This window comes from Centruroides vittatus, unplaced genomic scaffold, assembly GCF_030686945.1.
Source record: "Centruroides vittatus isolate TY-2023 unplaced genomic scaffold, ASM3068694v2 scaffold_2342, whole genome shotgun sequence".
Lineage (NCBI taxonomy): Eukaryota > Metazoa > Arthropoda > Arachnida > Scorpiones > Buthidae > Centruroides > Centruroides vittatus.
This window is the reverse complement of record NW_027122688.1, coordinates 316,898-335,469: the sequence shown is the minus strand read 5'-3', so window position 1 is coordinate 335,469 and position 18,572 is coordinate 316,898. Positions and strand designations below refer to the sequence as shown.

At 33.8% G+C, this 18,572-nt stretch overlaps 1 protein-coding gene across 1 annotated transcript in view; it reads left to right on the top strand.

The window, feature by feature from the left end:
• The window catches only part of LOC136987491 (hemocytin-like), a 103,313-nt gene extending 99,041 nt beyond the window's left edge, over positions 1-4,272 (top strand). Inside the window, exons 14-15 of the mRNA XM_067285224.1 lie at positions 3,678-3,827; positions 3,900-4,272. Coding sequence (XP_067141325.1) covers positions 3,678-3,827; positions 3,900-4,057 — 308 coding nt within the window. The 3' untranslated portion in view covers positions 4,058-4,272. The remainder of the gene's footprint in view (positions 1-3,677; positions 3,828-3,899) is intronic.
• Positions 4,273-18,572: the final 14,300 nt, after the last annotated feature.

Sequence of the window (18,572 nt, the reverse complement as noted above, 5' to 3'; positions counted from 1 at the left end):
CATAAGACTCGAACATCCTAACACCGCCCTGGCAACGTATATTCTGGCAGACCAACAAGAAGTAAAGGCAGATTGGGATAAAGCAAAGCTCATACAAAAAGTTTACAGCAAAAAACATCTAAAGTATGCGGAAGCATGGAATATCTTCAAAACCAGCTACAAAGGACAGGTTATTAACTTCAGGGAAGCCAGCAAGATCTCATCGGCATGGAGAAACAGCGTGTTGTAGCGAAGGAAAGGTAGCGCCAGATAAGAAAACCAGCGACAGCAGATATTTATATGAACGCGATATTCATTAAACATTGTAACAGGCAAGGAAATTCATGTACAGCTGCGATGTGCAAGAATCATATGGGGGTTATACTAATATAGTAGGTATAACAACGGACAAGCAGGGAAATCAGTTAAGGATATATTTTTTATAATTTTTTGGCTTGTAAATCTCCCGTTAGGAGATCGCGAATAGAACCATTTCAAAAAGTTCCTTTACGATTGGCGACGTTTGTTTAAATTTACGACCGCATTCGAATGTAACGGTTCTTGAGAAAGGTTATTAAAAATAACCGAAAACGTTTGAATGATAGCAATAAACGGCTGTGTTTAAAAGGTGTACAAGAGTCTGTGATCAAATGTCATCTACTACAAGTTTAAAAAAATAGTTAATGTTACCCTTGGTGGCAAGATGGCGACCAGAGGGATTTTTCCCTACATTCTAAACGGCGACGGGGAAAATTTTTCCTAATTCGAGACTGCTACGGGGATAATTTTTTTCCCTGCGTTCGCCGTGGCTAACGCGTTTCCGGTGGCCATCTTCGTCTTCTATGGAGACTGCGCGTTGCGCACTGTTTCGTAATAACGCAACCTAGTAACTCCTATACTATAATAAGCTACTGTAAACCCTATTTTAATAGAAAAAAAAAACATTTTTTTACTCACGTTGATTGTTTGTCATTTCTTTTTTACATTTCTTCCCGACTTTCGAACTTTGATGTTCGTTTATTATAGATCTTTCTTTCCCCCCTTGTTTTGCGTCGGCTGCTACTGTCGATGACTTCTTATTTCTTCTTTTTTTACTCGCGGTGGTTGACGTTTCCTTATCCCGACCCTTCTTTGATTTCTTTGAATTCTTCTTCTTATTATCGCCGTTTTGAACGGGTGCAGACGGAACTGTCTCGGGTTCTACTGTAGCTTTTCGAGATATCCCGGATGCTAAAGCCGAAATCGTCGCACCACATTCTAGACATAGGTAGTGCCATATGAATGACAAGATACATCCCCAGGACAGACGACCACTTTTGCTTTTAAAAGTTCCTTCGTACACTGAATATTTAACTGCACACGAACTGCATGTAAGAAGACATTCATTTCTTTCGCTTCTGTAATATAATTTGCATGTCTTATCGCACGTAGAACACGTCGACTCTATCTGCTGTATACCTAATTTGACCGCAAATTTGAATGCATTATCAATTGCCGGGTTCAATCCCAATTCCGAATAATCTGTTTCCATCATTTTATAAAACTTCCTGGTAGTACATTTGGCCCAGAATTCCTTCGAACTCAAATCAACGTCGCCCATGACGTGCACGAAATTTCAACAAAAAGAACGCAATTTCTTTTTGTTTTTACTCGTAAAAAATTTAAATTACCTTTTTAGCAATTCGGAAAGAACAGATATTGTAAAAAAAAACTCGCTGCCAACAACGAACATGCAACACACCACTGTCTTCTACACTCCGTCCAAATGAAATTTGCATAATTTGACGATCTCGGCACCACCACATTACGTCACAACATTTCCAAAGAGTTCCCTCTCTCTCACGTCACAAACGCGAAATCGCGCGTCTCCGGAAACACGGTCGCCACGTCGAACGCAGGGAATAAAATTTTCCCCGTCGCCGTCTAGAATGTAGGGAAAAATTTCCCCGGTCGCCATCTTGCCACCAAGGGTAACATTAAGCTCAAAAAAATGTATTTGAACTCGAGTGGATGAATAAAAAGTATTTTATTAACGATTGAAAATTTGAACAAGATATATAAATAAATATATATAGGGAGAGTGTGAACTAATAGTAGGAATTTAATAATCCCATTTGTTTCTCTGACTTCTGAGAAATATTACGCTGCTCAGAGGTGCACTGGCGCCTCGGAACAGCGTAAATAAAAATAATACAGCGCTAATTGACATATTTAGATTTAAAAATTATGAAAGAAGCCAACTACATATATTATTTACTTAGTTGTACTGTACATTGTAATGAATAAAACTTTGAATATGTGATTCTTCTTCTTCTTCTATCTAAGTGAGTTCATCTGGAGATTCCAGCCTCTGGGGCTATATTCTCCGAAGTGCTGCCGCCTGGTGGTTAGTTAAAGCGGCCCGTTGGTCTTATATATTCTTCGAAAGCTGCGATGTGTTGTTTTGCCGATATGTTGGCCGACGGCCAGTAGATCGGAGTTAACGTCCGGGTGAGATCCGGATTCACGGATATGGTCTTACATAGAGTCGCCTTGGTCCGTCGTAGCTTGGGCATTGCAGCCAATAGTGTAGTGATGTTTCTTCTGCTCCGCACTTCGGGCATGCCGGCGAGTCGCTAAGCTGGCGGGAGTACAGGAAGGTCTTCAGTGGGGCCGTGTCCGTGCGGAGACGGGCTAGAAGCGTTTCCATGTAGCGGGATGAGGCTTGATGGTAGGGCCGCTTCGAAAACGGGCGGAGGTGGTCGCGCCCTTTCCTTCGTAGGGCTGGTGCCCGAATATGTGATTCGAAATTTCCTCCCTTTTAAATTGCTGCCTTAGACGACCGCCTCGCGGAAACAAAACTTTATGTTCTTTTTCCTATGATTTTAAACATTTAAATTATTTTGATTAAATATATATATATATATATTTATCTATATATTTCATCTACATTAGGAAATGTGGCTGGGCAGGAGATCTCCTCCAATAAATAACATGACTCATAACAAAAACAGATAAAACACATAAAAAGAAAATCAATCGACGTAATAAAACATAAATGAAAATTGCAAATATATGTAAGACAGAATATATAAAAAATGTCTAAAATATTAAATGCTAAAAGTACAAAGCTAAAGATAAGACAAACATTTAGAGACAATATAATAGCAGAGCCGGAGTATTGGATATTTCCATAAAATTCGATTGCGTAAAGTGTAAAAGAATTAAAAGGCAATGACATATGTAAATAAAGTTGCATTTACACACTGCTAGGAATTATATAATAGACGTCGACAAGATGTTTTATAATGTAAAAAATCGACGTGATGGATGATTTCTACCATTGTTCATGTTTCCGGCTATGTGATAGAAAAAGAAAAACGGTAAAAACGAGTAAAAATATAAGTGGTGTCTTTTTAGTGTTTACAACTTTTAAAAAGTACTCTTCTTTCAATTTATATTTTTAAATATTATATGAGAAATGGAATACAATACGGTATAACTTTGTTTATGTGGCCACCTGTGAAATTACACCGAAGAACTGCATAAGTTTTAGCATTAATCATCCCAATCTTTCTGGCTACTTCAGTTGCCAGAAATTCCATACCTCATTATACTGGCAGCATAAGTGAAATTTTAATTTACTGATTTTCAAAATAATAATCAATGACTGGCATTATGTTGAAGTTAGCTAAAGTTCTATACATTTATTTTTTTAGAAAACTGCACAGTAAAAAGAAAAATCGATATTCCTAAAGGATATTTTAACGTAGATGGGTGTAAGAACCAGAAGAATATAATAAATTTGGGTGTTTGCGAAGGTGTTTGCGAAGATAATACAATCTCCAAGTACCTGTACGACTCAAACGGTATGTTATGTGTTTTTTTTCTTTTATTTCTAATTTAGGAATTTATCTTAATCCGACTTTCTTCATTAACAGGTATCACATATAGGAAGAATTGTTCCTGCTGTATACCTTCTAGATTCAAAGAAGTTGCTATTAAACTGTATTGCGATAAAAATGATACAACTGTCAATCATTTTATCGCAGAACCAGCAGAATGCAAATGTAAGCCTTGCAATGTGCGAGACAAATGATGTGTGTAACACATATTCTATATGTAGCCTACTTTGATAATTGAAATTATATAATATGTAAAATTGAAAAATTTGGTGAATGGTAATTATATAGCCACACATAGTTGCATAAATAATCAATTAATATAAATATGTAATCTATAAATTTCGTTGGTTTGTCGTTGTATCTTACCTAATTATTCAAAGAAAAATAAAATTTCAGTAGTTTGCATGAATTCGTTGCAGATTTTTTTAAAATCCCGATGCTGTATCAATGAATCACAAACTGATTAACACATCACAATACCTTGAAAGATTTGTTTTTCACTCTTCGATAAGAATTTCAGCTGAAACATAACATCACAATACCTGTTATGTTTCAGCTGAAATTCTTATCGAAGAGTGAAAAACAAATCTTTCTACACGTATTTTTAAGCAAAATTTACCGATGAGAGGTTAATCAGTTCCAAAAATGCTGCAAGAGGCCTTATTACTATGAAGACAATTTAGATTAAAAGTTTATATTTCACTCGCGAGAGAGCCGCTATGTTAATTTATGTTAGTAGTATGACTGCCATAATCTGAACAATGGTAATTTGTAATAGATTGCGCATTAAAACTATAGAGGAAATGTTACTATATTACTCCTGAATGAAAATTTTACTTGGTGACATAAATTAAAATGAAAAATAACATTTCGGGTATAGGATCAATTGACGTTTATTGTTAGTTCGAACACCACGACTATTAACATTTTCAAATACATACCTTTCAAATTTATATTCATCTAGTAGTGTCGATTCGTCCAATATAAGCATTTTTTAAATAATCTACTATGATTATAAATTGGACGCTAATTAAATGTTATTGAAATGTTTTTCTAACACCAGATATTTCTTATTATCTTCCTGCTTATCTTCCGACAGTTTACAAAAGCAAGATACTTCACTCCCATTATATTTTGCACTTACTTCTATATCTTAATATTCAGGATATCTTCTGTCAGAAATACTGTTTTTTAACCTTCACGGCCTCTTCTCTTATTATTATTATCGACCCATTTCTATTACACAGTATTATAAGATTAGTGTGAAGTTTGTGGCTTCTTGTTTGAAATAAGTTTATAGATTTTTGTTTTTCTGAGAAGAACGACAATCTTTATCAGATTATTTATTGATTAATTGATAGGCTTACCACAATATTTTTTCTCACCCGAGACAATTTTGAGAAAATACAACACAAAATAAATCGGCACCGTTAAAATATATTTGAGGAAGTTTCTTCCGCGGCTTGCTTTACGTTTCGCATATTTCAAGTGATTTTTAAATCCGAATGCCCGCTATGAGTTACTGAAAATTCTGAAAAGCACAATTCAATTTCTCTTTGTCAAGAGTTTCTCAAAAACTTATAATCCTTTTTTAATTCATCAGTAAACACACAATTTCTATCTAGAATAGTCGAGATTAAATTAATTTAATGTACAGTACAAAATAAACGGAAATGCCGATTAGCAATTCGAACTTCGGTAAGATAGAACATGCTCAACCACGACGTGCTCAGTGTAAGTTTCGACGTTGCCAGCTGTAATTAAAACAAAATATCAATAACTAAGATAAAAATATTTGGATTTCATAGGCTACACGCTTTTACAAATTCTATGAAAAATATTTCAATAAGAAATAAAACATCTAAATTCATTATGTAAGGTTGCTGACATTTAGGGGCAATAAGTTAATTGCGCATCAGGAAAACTTAGGGGCGAATCGTACGTGGGTGGTGGCGGCGGGGGGCAAAGATGACAAGTGTCGTACAAAATCCGTTTATTTTTGACATAAAGTTAACTTACATAGTGCCAATAAACAATGCGATCTAGATCGGCTTGATGTCGGTGGTCTCCAGTTGTCGGTGGTCGGATGCGTTCCGTGATCCGAAAATGCGACCCCGGGGCTTGGTTGGCGAAATGTTTGTTGCACTAGAGGTGAGGCTTGGACGAGAGTGATCGGCTGGCAGACGACGGTCCTGGATCTGCGAGGTGGCGCTTGTCCAAAGGAAAATCGACGCTTTGATCTTGAGACCCGGGGGTTTTATAAGATTTTCCCCCGAATTTAACCATTTTGATCGGTCCCAGCCTCCCTCTTCCGCACCCCGATTGGTTATTCCCGTTTTCAAAAAAAACCGAGACCGATCGGGTTCAGGAAATGTCCGAGCGCGTTGCCGGAGCCTTTGATGTACGCGCTCGTATTGTACGCTGTTATGGCCCTTTTCTCTAAAGGCTGCCACACACGTTCAGGAAATCCTTTGAGGATAAACTGTGCAGGCCTGGCCTCGAGGAAATTCAGAATTTCCTGTCGCCCACATACGAGGAGGAGAATCTCTCAGTTAGTCAGTCGGCCGTGTCATCCGATGACGATGTACTGGCTGTTCTCGGATGTTTATTGGCAACAAATTGTATTAAAACTCGCCGGAAAAACATGTGCGTAGAAGCCTATGTGTAAAAAAGTAGTAGTAGTGGTTTGGGTAGCAGTAATCACAAAATTAATTTTTCATACGAATAATTTTTTAATGGCATTATTTCAGATTACAAAATTAATTTTTAAGAAAAATCTTGGGCTATAGATTCTGTTTAAAAGCATCAATTACCAGCGAAACATCAATGGCAAGTCGATTTAACTACCAAAAAAAAATTCATGGGTTAAATTTTATAGACGAAAAACGGGATATAACTGGCTGGATCGAACATAGTAATTTACGAAACTTATTAAATTATTTCTGAACGTATAAAGAATTATTTTTATTTAAAGATGGATAGAGAGGGGGAAAAAGTCTTTTTAAAAACTGGAGCCAGTCATTTAGACATCGAACTTCTTGGGTGTCCAAGGTCAGATAGTATTAAAAAGAATTGTTATTACCACAAATATTTTAAAAAGCAGTGTCCTTTTTGCGATATTCTATCTTACGAACAATTCTTAATTGAACAAAAAATAGATATTTTCAAAATCGATACGCTGTATAGATATTTAATAAATAAGTAACAAATATAATTGAAATAATTATTATATTAAACTATTTCCCTATTTTACTTTGTCTTATTGTTAAAATATTATTTTAAGTTGTCATGCTTTAATATACTTGGATATTAAAACAATAAATTTTTTAAAATGTAAAAGAAAATGATATTATAGAGTATCAAGATGTTTTATAAAACTAAAGAAATAAATTGAGAAGTCTTATAAATATTAAAATTATTTATAATTTTAATTTACTTCGGAAGCTTTTGATCTGAAAATAATTTATTATTATTTATTATTTATCAGGTTATAAATAATGAAAGTTAAAAAGGTTATAAAAAATAATTCTTCCAAACATTCACGAGACATTGTTCTCACTACTCGGCAACCTCACGACTGAACGACACCACAACACACACGTTCACTTGGTCTGCGCAGTCCAAAACTGTGCAGGAAAATCAAATGGTTTTTCGTTTCTACTCCGGCGGCCTGCACAGTCCGCCGAAACTGTGCAGTTTTCCCCCACACACTATCGGGAATTTCTCAAGGCCAGGCCTGCACAGTTTTTCCTCAAAGGATTTCCTGAACGTGTGCGGCGGCCTTAACGTCCCGACCTCAAACGATCTGCCAGATGTTTCCGTGGCCATTTACACCCCTTTTGTTTCTCGATTCCGACACTGGTTCGCGAGCACCTTGACACAGCTCCTTTTCTTCCGGTTGATATTCCCTCTGTCGTTTATTATCGCGTCGCGTTTGTTTTACAATAAGTAAGAAAGTTTCTTTCGTGTCTGGTCTACATCGCCGATACAATTTCTTGTTTCGGTTCAACATCCGAAATTTCCCGATTTCGGAACTTTATAACTAATCGCAATTTTTGGCCCGATTTCAGGGACTTCACAATTCGGTTACATGCTATAAATTTTGGGGGAAACATCTAGACAACGTTGTGACAGACGAATGGACGAAGGTGTTCAATCAAATTTTTTCGATGGTTTCCCCTCACCATATTATCAAAAGATCTGTTGAAACCCATAAAAATTATTTCCCACGAACTTGCTTCCTCGTTGAGGATGATCCATCTAGTTAGGCGTATGTCATCCGGAACTTTTAGAAGTAATTAACGTATTGGACACCCGACCCTTAACGACGAGATTCTGACTTCGTGGAAATAACCCAAGTGGAAAAATAATACGAAGGAACGATGACAAATCCAGGCAGTCGTCGTTTGGTTAGCCCTCCCGCAACCTGCCGATCTACGTCCAAGCGTTACCCCACCTAGAAGACCGGGAATTAATACCGTGGAAATATTACCGTGTGGATTGGTTTATACTACGGACTGCTTTATTCTGTGGATTGTATGCCTCTGTGGAATATACTGTCTAGGATCGTGGATACCCGGCTGCTCGAGAAACTCTAACATCTCCTTAACCAAGGTATTTATCAACTCGCGGGTCGTTTGTAAACACTCTCTCTCCGTATATCTGGGAATACGTTATTGTTAGCTACGCGTCGTGCTGTAAATTTCTATATTTTTATTAAATTTATTCTTGTTACTTAGCCAGTATCCCGAGTGACTTACTTCCTCGATTCTCCTACCTCCACCTCCAGAACGGACGTATCCGCTCACCCGCGACCGCTCGCGTGACGTAAGAACCCTCCATCGCGATTTCCGAGTCCCGAAAGATTCGGTGGTGTCACATCCTGACGAGGGGTCAAAAAGACTCCGACCCTCCGGTCACAACATTAATTAAAAATACTTAGATCCAGGATACAAAATATTTAGATTGGCAACAGCGAGTATAACAGAGAAAATATTTTAGTTGCCAAATTTCCATTTTATCCCAGACTACACTATTTTTACTTCTCGTATATTCGGCACTTTTAAAATATTACCAATTAACCGGGAATAATGACAAACCGGCCGGAACGTAGGAACTACGTCGTCAAAGCGGGACGTCTGATAGCGACATTATTATTCATTGATAATAGTCGTTTCGTGTTTAGTTTGAATTTCGAACAAAAAACTAAATACTTATCAAAACTTCGTGTTAATCAATGTCCAAATTTCTGTCAGGAGCATCATATTTTTCTCGCGTACTATCAGTGGTCCTCGGACCACTGGTTGGCGACCGCTATTCTATGCATACATGATTAACACATTTCTTACATTTTAGGCACATTTTCATATTTTTTCCCCTGTCATTAAAACTACACCTTTTCGTGTATCCCACAGATCTCCGTTTTGCTCGGAAATCAGTTGATATTTCTTTCGAGTCTCAGTTTAAAAAGGGAAACTTAGGCAAGAACACTTCCTAAAAGTGTGAAATATATGACAAAAAACTAAGTTCGACGTAAATGATTAAAAGTCAGTTTCAACGTGATTTCAATACTGAGTTGATTTGATTCCAGCGGTACTGTGTGGGTCACTTAACTCAACTTCCACATACAATCTTTTGACAACAGCAACGATAAAAACTATTTGTTCCTCTTAGGTTAACAGAAGGTAAATTTAAACAAAACTTTTTGAAACCAGACTTTTTTAATAAATAAAACACAAATGATATCATTCTGACTCCGTAAACCTCTGACAGATAATTATTAAAGACTTCCAATCTTTATATATTTAACTATAGAAATACCTAAGTTGTAACGGTATGTATCTTTAAATGTACCAGTAACGAGATGTTATTTTTAGGACGACATTTTTGGTCACAACTCACTGGACTGACCACTTGCTAAATAAAATATTTTTATTAGAAAATGTTTCTGTTGCGAAAATTATCTGAAGTATATTAATTTAACGTCAAATTAAATTAAAATTTTGTAACTGAAAATTAATTTATTAAAGCAGGCGATATTAATTTTAAGTAAAGAAGACTTTTGGCTGAGTGTAATTTGAGTATAAGCACAATTTTCTGACAGAAATTCGGCTTTGTTCTATCGCAACACCGGGTCATAGAATAAAGTTACATTGCAGTAAAACTCGTAAATTGTAATAAAGTATGTTACCTCAAAATAATTAAAAGTAATTATAGCATTATTTAATGTTCTATGCACATTTTATCAGACTGATACTCGCATATTGTCCGTTATAGGCCTATTACTATTTTAATTGAAATATATTTAATCAAACGAAATAAAACATAACACAACTCAATATATAACGCAATCAGTTATTACAAAAACAAATCCCTATCAGACATTCTACTCATGATTTAGACAAATGTGTAAAATTTAATATATTAGCTGCAATTGATGTATTGATAGCAACAATGTTATGAAATAACTAGCTGCGAGTACCCGCTTCGCTGGAGAGTTTTTTATTTATTTATTTTTTTTTTTTTGTTCGTACATTTATATGTAATACAGTTTTTTCTTTAATATAAAAGACATTCGTTAAAAGACTTTTCTTTTCCTGATAAGTTCAGCGTTGCTCGAGCAAAAAGTAACAATAGCGAAGATTAAGATTATTACGTTATAGCCAACCTTACTCGTTTCAACAGAATGCAAGAATTAGGTCCCCCTGTTTCCAGAGACTAATTAGAGAATTTTTAGATGGGTCTAAAAATATGTTCGATTTCCTGCAAAAACGCATAAAACCGCATCTGCGCCTGTAAATCTTGTACGTCGCTTTCTCTTAACACTTTCATTGTTAACACGCCCATTCTTAACACTTTCAACCCACATATCTCCCACCGACTCCCAGCACTTATCTGCGACTTCGTTCACGCGGATTTTGCAAGCAAACCCTATTTACATGAAATATTTCAACAACCATAGTAAATTGTAATATAACACCTACGTTTACAACCATTCTATAATCGAACCAACATAATAAAACAAAGTCGAATTCAAAACGGTTCGAACATTTGGTTAAAAAATCGAAATATATAAAAATATTTATAACAATGACTGAAATGTTATCAATTTAATACGCCTAAGTACTCGATGAAAACTAAACGTAGTTAAATACGAAAAATCGCATCGAAAATAGTACAGTAGAAGCCGTTCTTCCGGTTAAGACTTGATGCTTTCCCTCTCCCCCCGCGGGGGAATTTCGTAAAAATCATTTTTTTGTGTGCGTTTTCATGTCGTACCCTAACTCTGTACCAAATTTCATTTCTTTAGGTGGTGCGTCAGTTAATCCGTTATCGAAAACGTCCAAAAGTCTTTCTGAAATAATATAGAATATTATGGAACATTCTTGAAAGATCTAAAAATTATTAAAGTAATCCAAAACTTTCTAGAATATTTGTTATTTGTTTTTATCATTTAATTTTTTTAATTATTTGATTATTTAAAAAATGTACTATAATGTAATATTAATTTAAAAAGAAATGAGAGGGGGTAGGTTGTAGGGGTGAAGAATGAGAGTGAAGACAGAGAATATGTGTGAGAATTCTACGATATTCCAAAAAATTCTGGAACTTTCTAGAAAAAACTGGAACATTCTCATTGAAGCGTCACATATTTTCGAAGTCAACTACTCTCAACCCCCGTATCTCCCACACCCTTATAGCTATCGAGACGCGACCACCACAGCGCACGATGGGAGACTAGGGTCTACTACCACACACAAACACCATTCCTGTGCAATGTGTAGCTTTGGCTGAAGAGTGAGATATAGGCACACGTTCGTCCATTTATATATATATAGTACTTATATGTTTTTTGTGCATTAAATTACTATGTATATACAACTATAATTTATATAGGACTATACATTTGAAATTCTAAGTAAAAGAGCTGAAATAATTTATTTAATTTAGTCGAAAAGCTTAGAAAATTAATAATAAATATTACTAAAAATATTGAAAATCTGTCCTCCAGGAGATTTTCGTGTCGTGTAACTTTTAATCTGTACAGCGCTGAAAGCCACTGCTCTCAGTTCCTTCCTAAAAGTCTACAACGATCACTCCCCAGTGATTTTTCACTTTGTAAAGTTTTCATATTTTCTAAAAAGTAAGTTCGAAGTTGCGTAAATGACGAGTGTCAACTGCACCCCTAACCCGCGATGTGTAAATCGTACAGTGTTTGCGCAATACGTCGTTCGCACATAGGCTTTCCTCTCCCTTACACAGAATGTCTGATTCTGCACTGTAGTAAGTACTTTTTATTATTCTATGTAATATCTAACAGCGAAAGTAACAAACAATTTTGTTTCATAGGTTTTTGAATATAATTGTAGCATTTATTATAGCCTATTATTTACACTGCATCTGTAATTACACTGCATGGGTGGGGTAGTAAAGTTATCTGCAAGCCAAGGTAAAAACAAGATTTTTTCTAAATAATTTATAGTAAACAGTATTTACATATTATTTCGACAATTATTACAATAATCGACAATACTACACAATTTTTCAAGCGAATATTGACACATTTTTTCTTATTAGGTAACGTTAAAAGGTGTTGACTTTAGTGGGGGAAAGATACTTATACGTTTCTGATAACATGTGTACTGTCTAACAAATCTAACAAACAGTGTCAAACAAGTTTTAATTTGCTAATTAGAGATAAAATTCAATCAATACAAGCGAATTTATAATGATTTTTTACGTTCTCTTTCCAAGATTGTAGCCGAATGGGGCATGACTTTTCGCAGCAATTTATCGCTAGACTGTTTTACAAGTCGCTAATTCGTTAAAGTAATGTCAGTAAATACAGAAAATAGCCACGGACCCTTTTAAAAGGAGTTTCTCGTAGATTTTATGAGCCAGTTATCTGCCTACTTATCTCTTATTGTTTTACAATGGTAGGGGATGCTTCTCCCGGTATATGTTTGGCCGGAGGTAATGACAAAACATTTATTGGCTCGAACAGAATCAGCCAACCTAGAAGAAAGTAAATCAAAGTTTAGATCACCGCAAACTCGAATAACATTTGTACAAAATTTTTCTAAATTTAATGCTTTTTTGTTTTATGTAATAACATGTGTAATAATATGATTTTTTGAGTTTTTCTTTCGTAAACGTTTTAAAGACACCACTTAAACAACAATAAAATTATATTTTTGGAAACAATACATTAATACAACTAAATGACGTGTCCTGACTGGATCTACTCTGTTACCCAACGTCGCGCGTGAGTATCAATCATTTTACGTCCTGTTTAAAAAGTTGATATGTTGACAAAAAACATTTGATATGTTCTAAGTTGAGAAGCATCTTCCCCGTACACATTACGACTTTTTTACTGTTCGCATCGCATTATATCTTTCCCGAAACTCGTTAACCTTAACATGTTTAATATGCTTTTTATCTAAAGAGGTAGCATCTTACAGATAAAATATTTGTACGACACCAGTATTGTCGTTTATCATAAAAAATGTATTTATGTTCAAATTTAATTCAATTCTATTGAATCAACAAGGAAAGAGTTAGAAAGGTTCGCCTATTCGAAATTTTCAATTTCATAAATATAAACGACTTTTAAATTAAAAAATAATTGGTCATTTAAATACATTCGACCAACATTACGAGGGAGGAAAGGACTGGTTAACAGTTAAGTCACTATTCGTTATTTTCTCGTTCTTATTTCCTGGGAATCGTATGGAGAAAAGGGAGAAGTTCCTAAAGCTTCTCTTTCTTTAAATTTTATCTAAAACCGCTCCTGCATTCTCAGACGTTTACGATGAGAGCGGATAAACGTAAGTATTGTTGGACATTTACTGTAAAATTTCATGTGTTTGAGGATAAATAAGAGAACTTCAGTTTGAGAACCTTAAGATATAAAGAACTATCTTCGATACCGAGAGACTAGAAAATATCATTTTCTAAACTACTTAAATTGTGGGGCAATTAACAAAGAGTATTATTTATTTATAAATAAAAACAGGCAAATGCCACTTACCTGGAACTTTCGAATACGCTTGCATTTCTTGCCCCTGTAGATCATACTTTTCCTTTTGCAATAGAGTCGTGCAGGTCATCTATTTAACTCCATTTCGGGGAAATATTTGAATTGAAATAACGTGATTACCGTATTGCATTGGAAGTTTCTACGCAGATAATCGAGACCTGCCGCTCCTATAGGTTTCATATATGGTCTCTCCCTTCATCTATCTAACTTCGTTCTCGAGATTACAGAAAGACATCCGGACAAACGACAGTTAGAATTTATAGGTTTACAATTTTTTGCTATACTATAGGTTACAATAGCTAAAGACAACGTTGTTAGATTAAGGGATTTCTCCACCGAAACGGAACGCGTTAAGTTAACCGAGCAAAAACGTTTGATAGAAGAGAACTATTGCGGGAAATTGTATATTTTCCAATGAAAAATTGGTTTATTACTATAAATTTTATACTTGTTTATTGTGTCCCGTGTGTTATTATCTCGCGTAAATAGAGTGTTCCAATTAAGCTAGTTAAAAATCCTAGTTGCTCGAAGATGCTATGGGGTGAATTTCTAACATCCTGACATATATTAAGATATATTGTATATGAAAAAAAATAGTGTAATGAAAATCATTCGGGCTTTCATCTCGTTTATTTCTAAATTCTGGTCGTTTAATAAGTTATGTAAATTTGCTATTTTACAAAATAAAAAGATTTATCCAAAATATATTATTAGAATACGGTAGTATACGTTATGAACTGTTTTGTTAAATCCGAAGTATTAATTTAGAGTTAGCGATTATTGTAAATTTTGGAAATTAAAAAATAATTTATAAATAAAAGTACTCGCGTTACATTAAACAAATTATAAATGTTTCGTTGAATATCCAACTTTAATGTACAAAACTGTTTTATAGAATTTGAAACTATAGAGACTTGCATAAAAATATATAATTTTTCGAGTCTTTCTTCTCCTTTTTCACAGATCAAAGAGTAAAATTCAATTAGCTCGAAGACATAAAAATCTTCTTAAGACATCATACATAAATTTAAAAATTTACCACAAAGTTTAAAAATGATCAAAACGCCGACATTTTGTTAGAGGCTACGGCGCTTCCGCAATAAAAACGATGCTAAAAAATTTTCACAATATCAATACGATAAGAATCCTTGGGACACGTCGTCTTTATGTATTTTAGAGAAGTTTTAAATAAAATTTTTTGTGTCGAATGTTACTTCTCCCGAATATGTTACACTTTAAGTAACGTTTGATTTATATTGGTAAAGCTGTATAAACTTCTTCGAAACACTCGAGTACAGTAGATTCAACAGTGAGGAAACGAGTATCAAATTCTTCATATAAATATTATCATCAAATGAAGATAATTGGAAGTGTCTGCATTTATAATTCAAAAAACTTTATAAAGATATAATAAAGTGAGTAAAATTTAACAATTTTTTTTCGTTGTTTTTGAACATAAATAAATACAGGATTTGCTTTTTTCTCGTCATAATATCTACATAAAGTAAAAGAAAAGAATTTGACAAATGAACTTTAAATGGAATTATATAAACTGAAAATACAGTTCTGTGCCTGTTTTTTCCTTCTACCGAAGAATGTTAGACGTTTTCAAATCATTAAATAGAAAAATAATTTGGTAAAAATTCTATAAATATCTCTTCTAGAATATACTTCAATTAACACTTGCGAGTATTGAAAATATTGAAATTGTATGTGAATGTTGATTTTGCTGTGAGGAATTTTTCGATATACAATTTTATAATTTCAAGAATTTTGGTGACTTTGTACGGCAACTCTGATGGAAAAGACTCTCTTTGTATGTACGATGCGGCATTACACGTATTTGCAGTATTGAAATGTTTTATCAATGGCATATACGTTAGATCTGGAAGAATTTCTTGTGTTCGAGTACTCGCGGGTAGAATTATCCGAGGTTTCAAACGTATTTCACAATTCGATAACGTTTGCTATATTGTCACAAAGGGACAAAAAGTAGTCACTATGGATGTTTTATTCATATTTCATTGTAAACATTTCACACGAAATGATTAGAAATAACTCACGTAACTTGAAATAATTCCTTCCATTAGAATTTATTTAAACTGTTATTCATTCAGAAGTGAAAGCTTAACGAATAATTCGTTAACATTTACTATTTTAACATCTTTTAATTTTTTATAAAAGTTAAAATATTTTGAATAAATTGGAATTTTGTATATTTTTTAAAAATATTCACACACCTTATTATTTTTGACGAATATTTATCGCTCTTTGGTATATTTATTTGCCATTCTTGTTTATACGTATTATATTTAAATTTGTATATTGGTAATAATATAATTACATATAATGAAAATGACAGTCATTCGAAACAAAAATTTTCTTAACATTCTGAAGAAAACGATCGACTTTGCCGAAGGAGTTCTTTGTCTATTTGAGTGTGGAAGAAAGAGCCAAATACTAAAGATGTCTTCTGATTTTAAATGAATTCTTTCTTCAGTTTATTCAAATAATAACAATATTTTATTAGAGATCATCTCATGAATTCAAATCTTTTTATAATGGAGGAAAATAATTTAACCTTAATCCAGCATTAGGTTATCACACGATTAATTTCTGCGTTTTGGTGCGATAACTAAATTAGGAAAGAACATTTTAATGACGAAAATTAATTTAACGAACGAAATTATTAAAATTTACATCAATTTAGGTATTTACAATTAATTCGTAATAACACGACAGTTTTTGCCTTTATTGTGCATTATTTTACATACGTTTACATCAACATTTAGTGTTGAACTTCACTATTGCGTATTAGGAAATTCGCACAAATCGAAACATCCGAAGACGAATTACGCGAATGACGTCGAAATTAAAACACTAAACAAAGTATTAGTTTCCTTTTAAACCTGAACATTTAATTTATTCAAAAAGTCTATTTTATAAAAAATTTCAAAGTCTTTTGTCTGCAAAAGCATTATATTTCGAACTATCGGCATTATAAGAAGCGAAAATATTCTCGTTCACCAATCACAAGTGAAAACTGTTTAAAGTTAACTTTTCTCTTGTAGATTTCGACCCTCTCCCTCTTTCCGCCTACTTGATCTTCCTTTCTTTAACTTTGCTTGATAGAATCTTTCTCGCTTCCGAACAAAATTTGTCTATGATAATGAAAGCATCGGAGATACCATACTTTTTAAAGTATTTCAGCAGACAACTACTCCAATGTTTCGGAACAGTTGAGTATTTTAATGTTGAATGCGGCCAATGTATTCATTCAGTAAGCATTTTGTAGAAAAAGGCATCGAACCGTCTAACTCGTTGCTAAGTAACTACGTTTGATTGGCGACATGAAAAAGTACATCCACAGCGCTTAGCATCATTTGCCATCAATTGGTACAGTAAAACCATTCACTGAACGAATTAATCTCACGTGCTTCAGCGAAGTAATCTCATTAATCTTCATTCGTGCCGCTACTCGCATAACTGGAGATTAAGCTCCAATTTTACAATTCTCACCTAACCATGCAATTTACACGCTCGATTCTATAAGCTACTCCGGAGCAGTGCAAAAAGCCTTCAAATCGTGCGGCGAAATCACTCACGCTACCTTTATGCATCAAATCTAAAAGCACTTTTGAGAAATTTAAAAAAAAAATTTAAGTCATTGGTATGCGCGAGGATTTTGTCTCTATTACTTTATCGTTGGAAACCTGTATTATATAAATAATACAACTCACTACTTCTGAACGGATGAATTATTTTAATAATAGATAGGACTATGGTACGGTACTTTATTTCAATAAAGCTTCATAATGTCTATACTAAAATTGTTTAAATTCAAAGAAAACTTTTTTCTGATAATCCTTCCTTCATTAACTCTTTCTTTTGTGTATTTTTAGCTATTTATCCCCAACCGCAACAAATTTCCTCTCGTAAGCAACTTTCAAACCAAGATCAGTTATGTCATTAGGTGTTTATTAATTATTAGGAAATTGTGATTTTAACTGCTTAATAGCGGTGTTTGAAGAAAAAATTAAAATTTCCTTGTTTTTTTCGTTTTACAGAAAAATGTTAATGGCAAATTTTTTAAGGTATGATTGCATTATAACTACTTAAGCGTAGGATAAATGATTAAGGAAAAATATACTTATTAACTGAAACCTCGAGAATTCTGGCTGAAAGAATTACTTAATTTTTTGCAATTCTAATTAAACACGAATAAGAAAATCTGTATTTCATTCAACATGTTACATATAAATCGTGGGAAGAAATACAACGTGCATATAAATTTCCACATATGCATATATTTGTTGGATATGAATGGCGTTTAATAGTTGTTTGCACGGGTGATCAACATTTCAAGATAAAAGATATAAATTAGAAAACTTTCTGATTTAATGAGCAAACACTTTCCATTTATAAAACCATTTACACCTTATTGTAATAGTCTATCTTTATGAAATATTAAAAAGTTTAGTTACACCATAAAGTCCAGTATGTCCAGTATGAAAAGTACCACAGAAAGTATTTCAGCGTTTAAGCTTGTGTCTTGAGATCGTTATATAAACACTCGCTCGAATTAGCGTAGGTTATCACGTAAATACTAATATATTTTTATATTACATTAAAGAATACATAAAATATTTATATCAAAATATATGAAA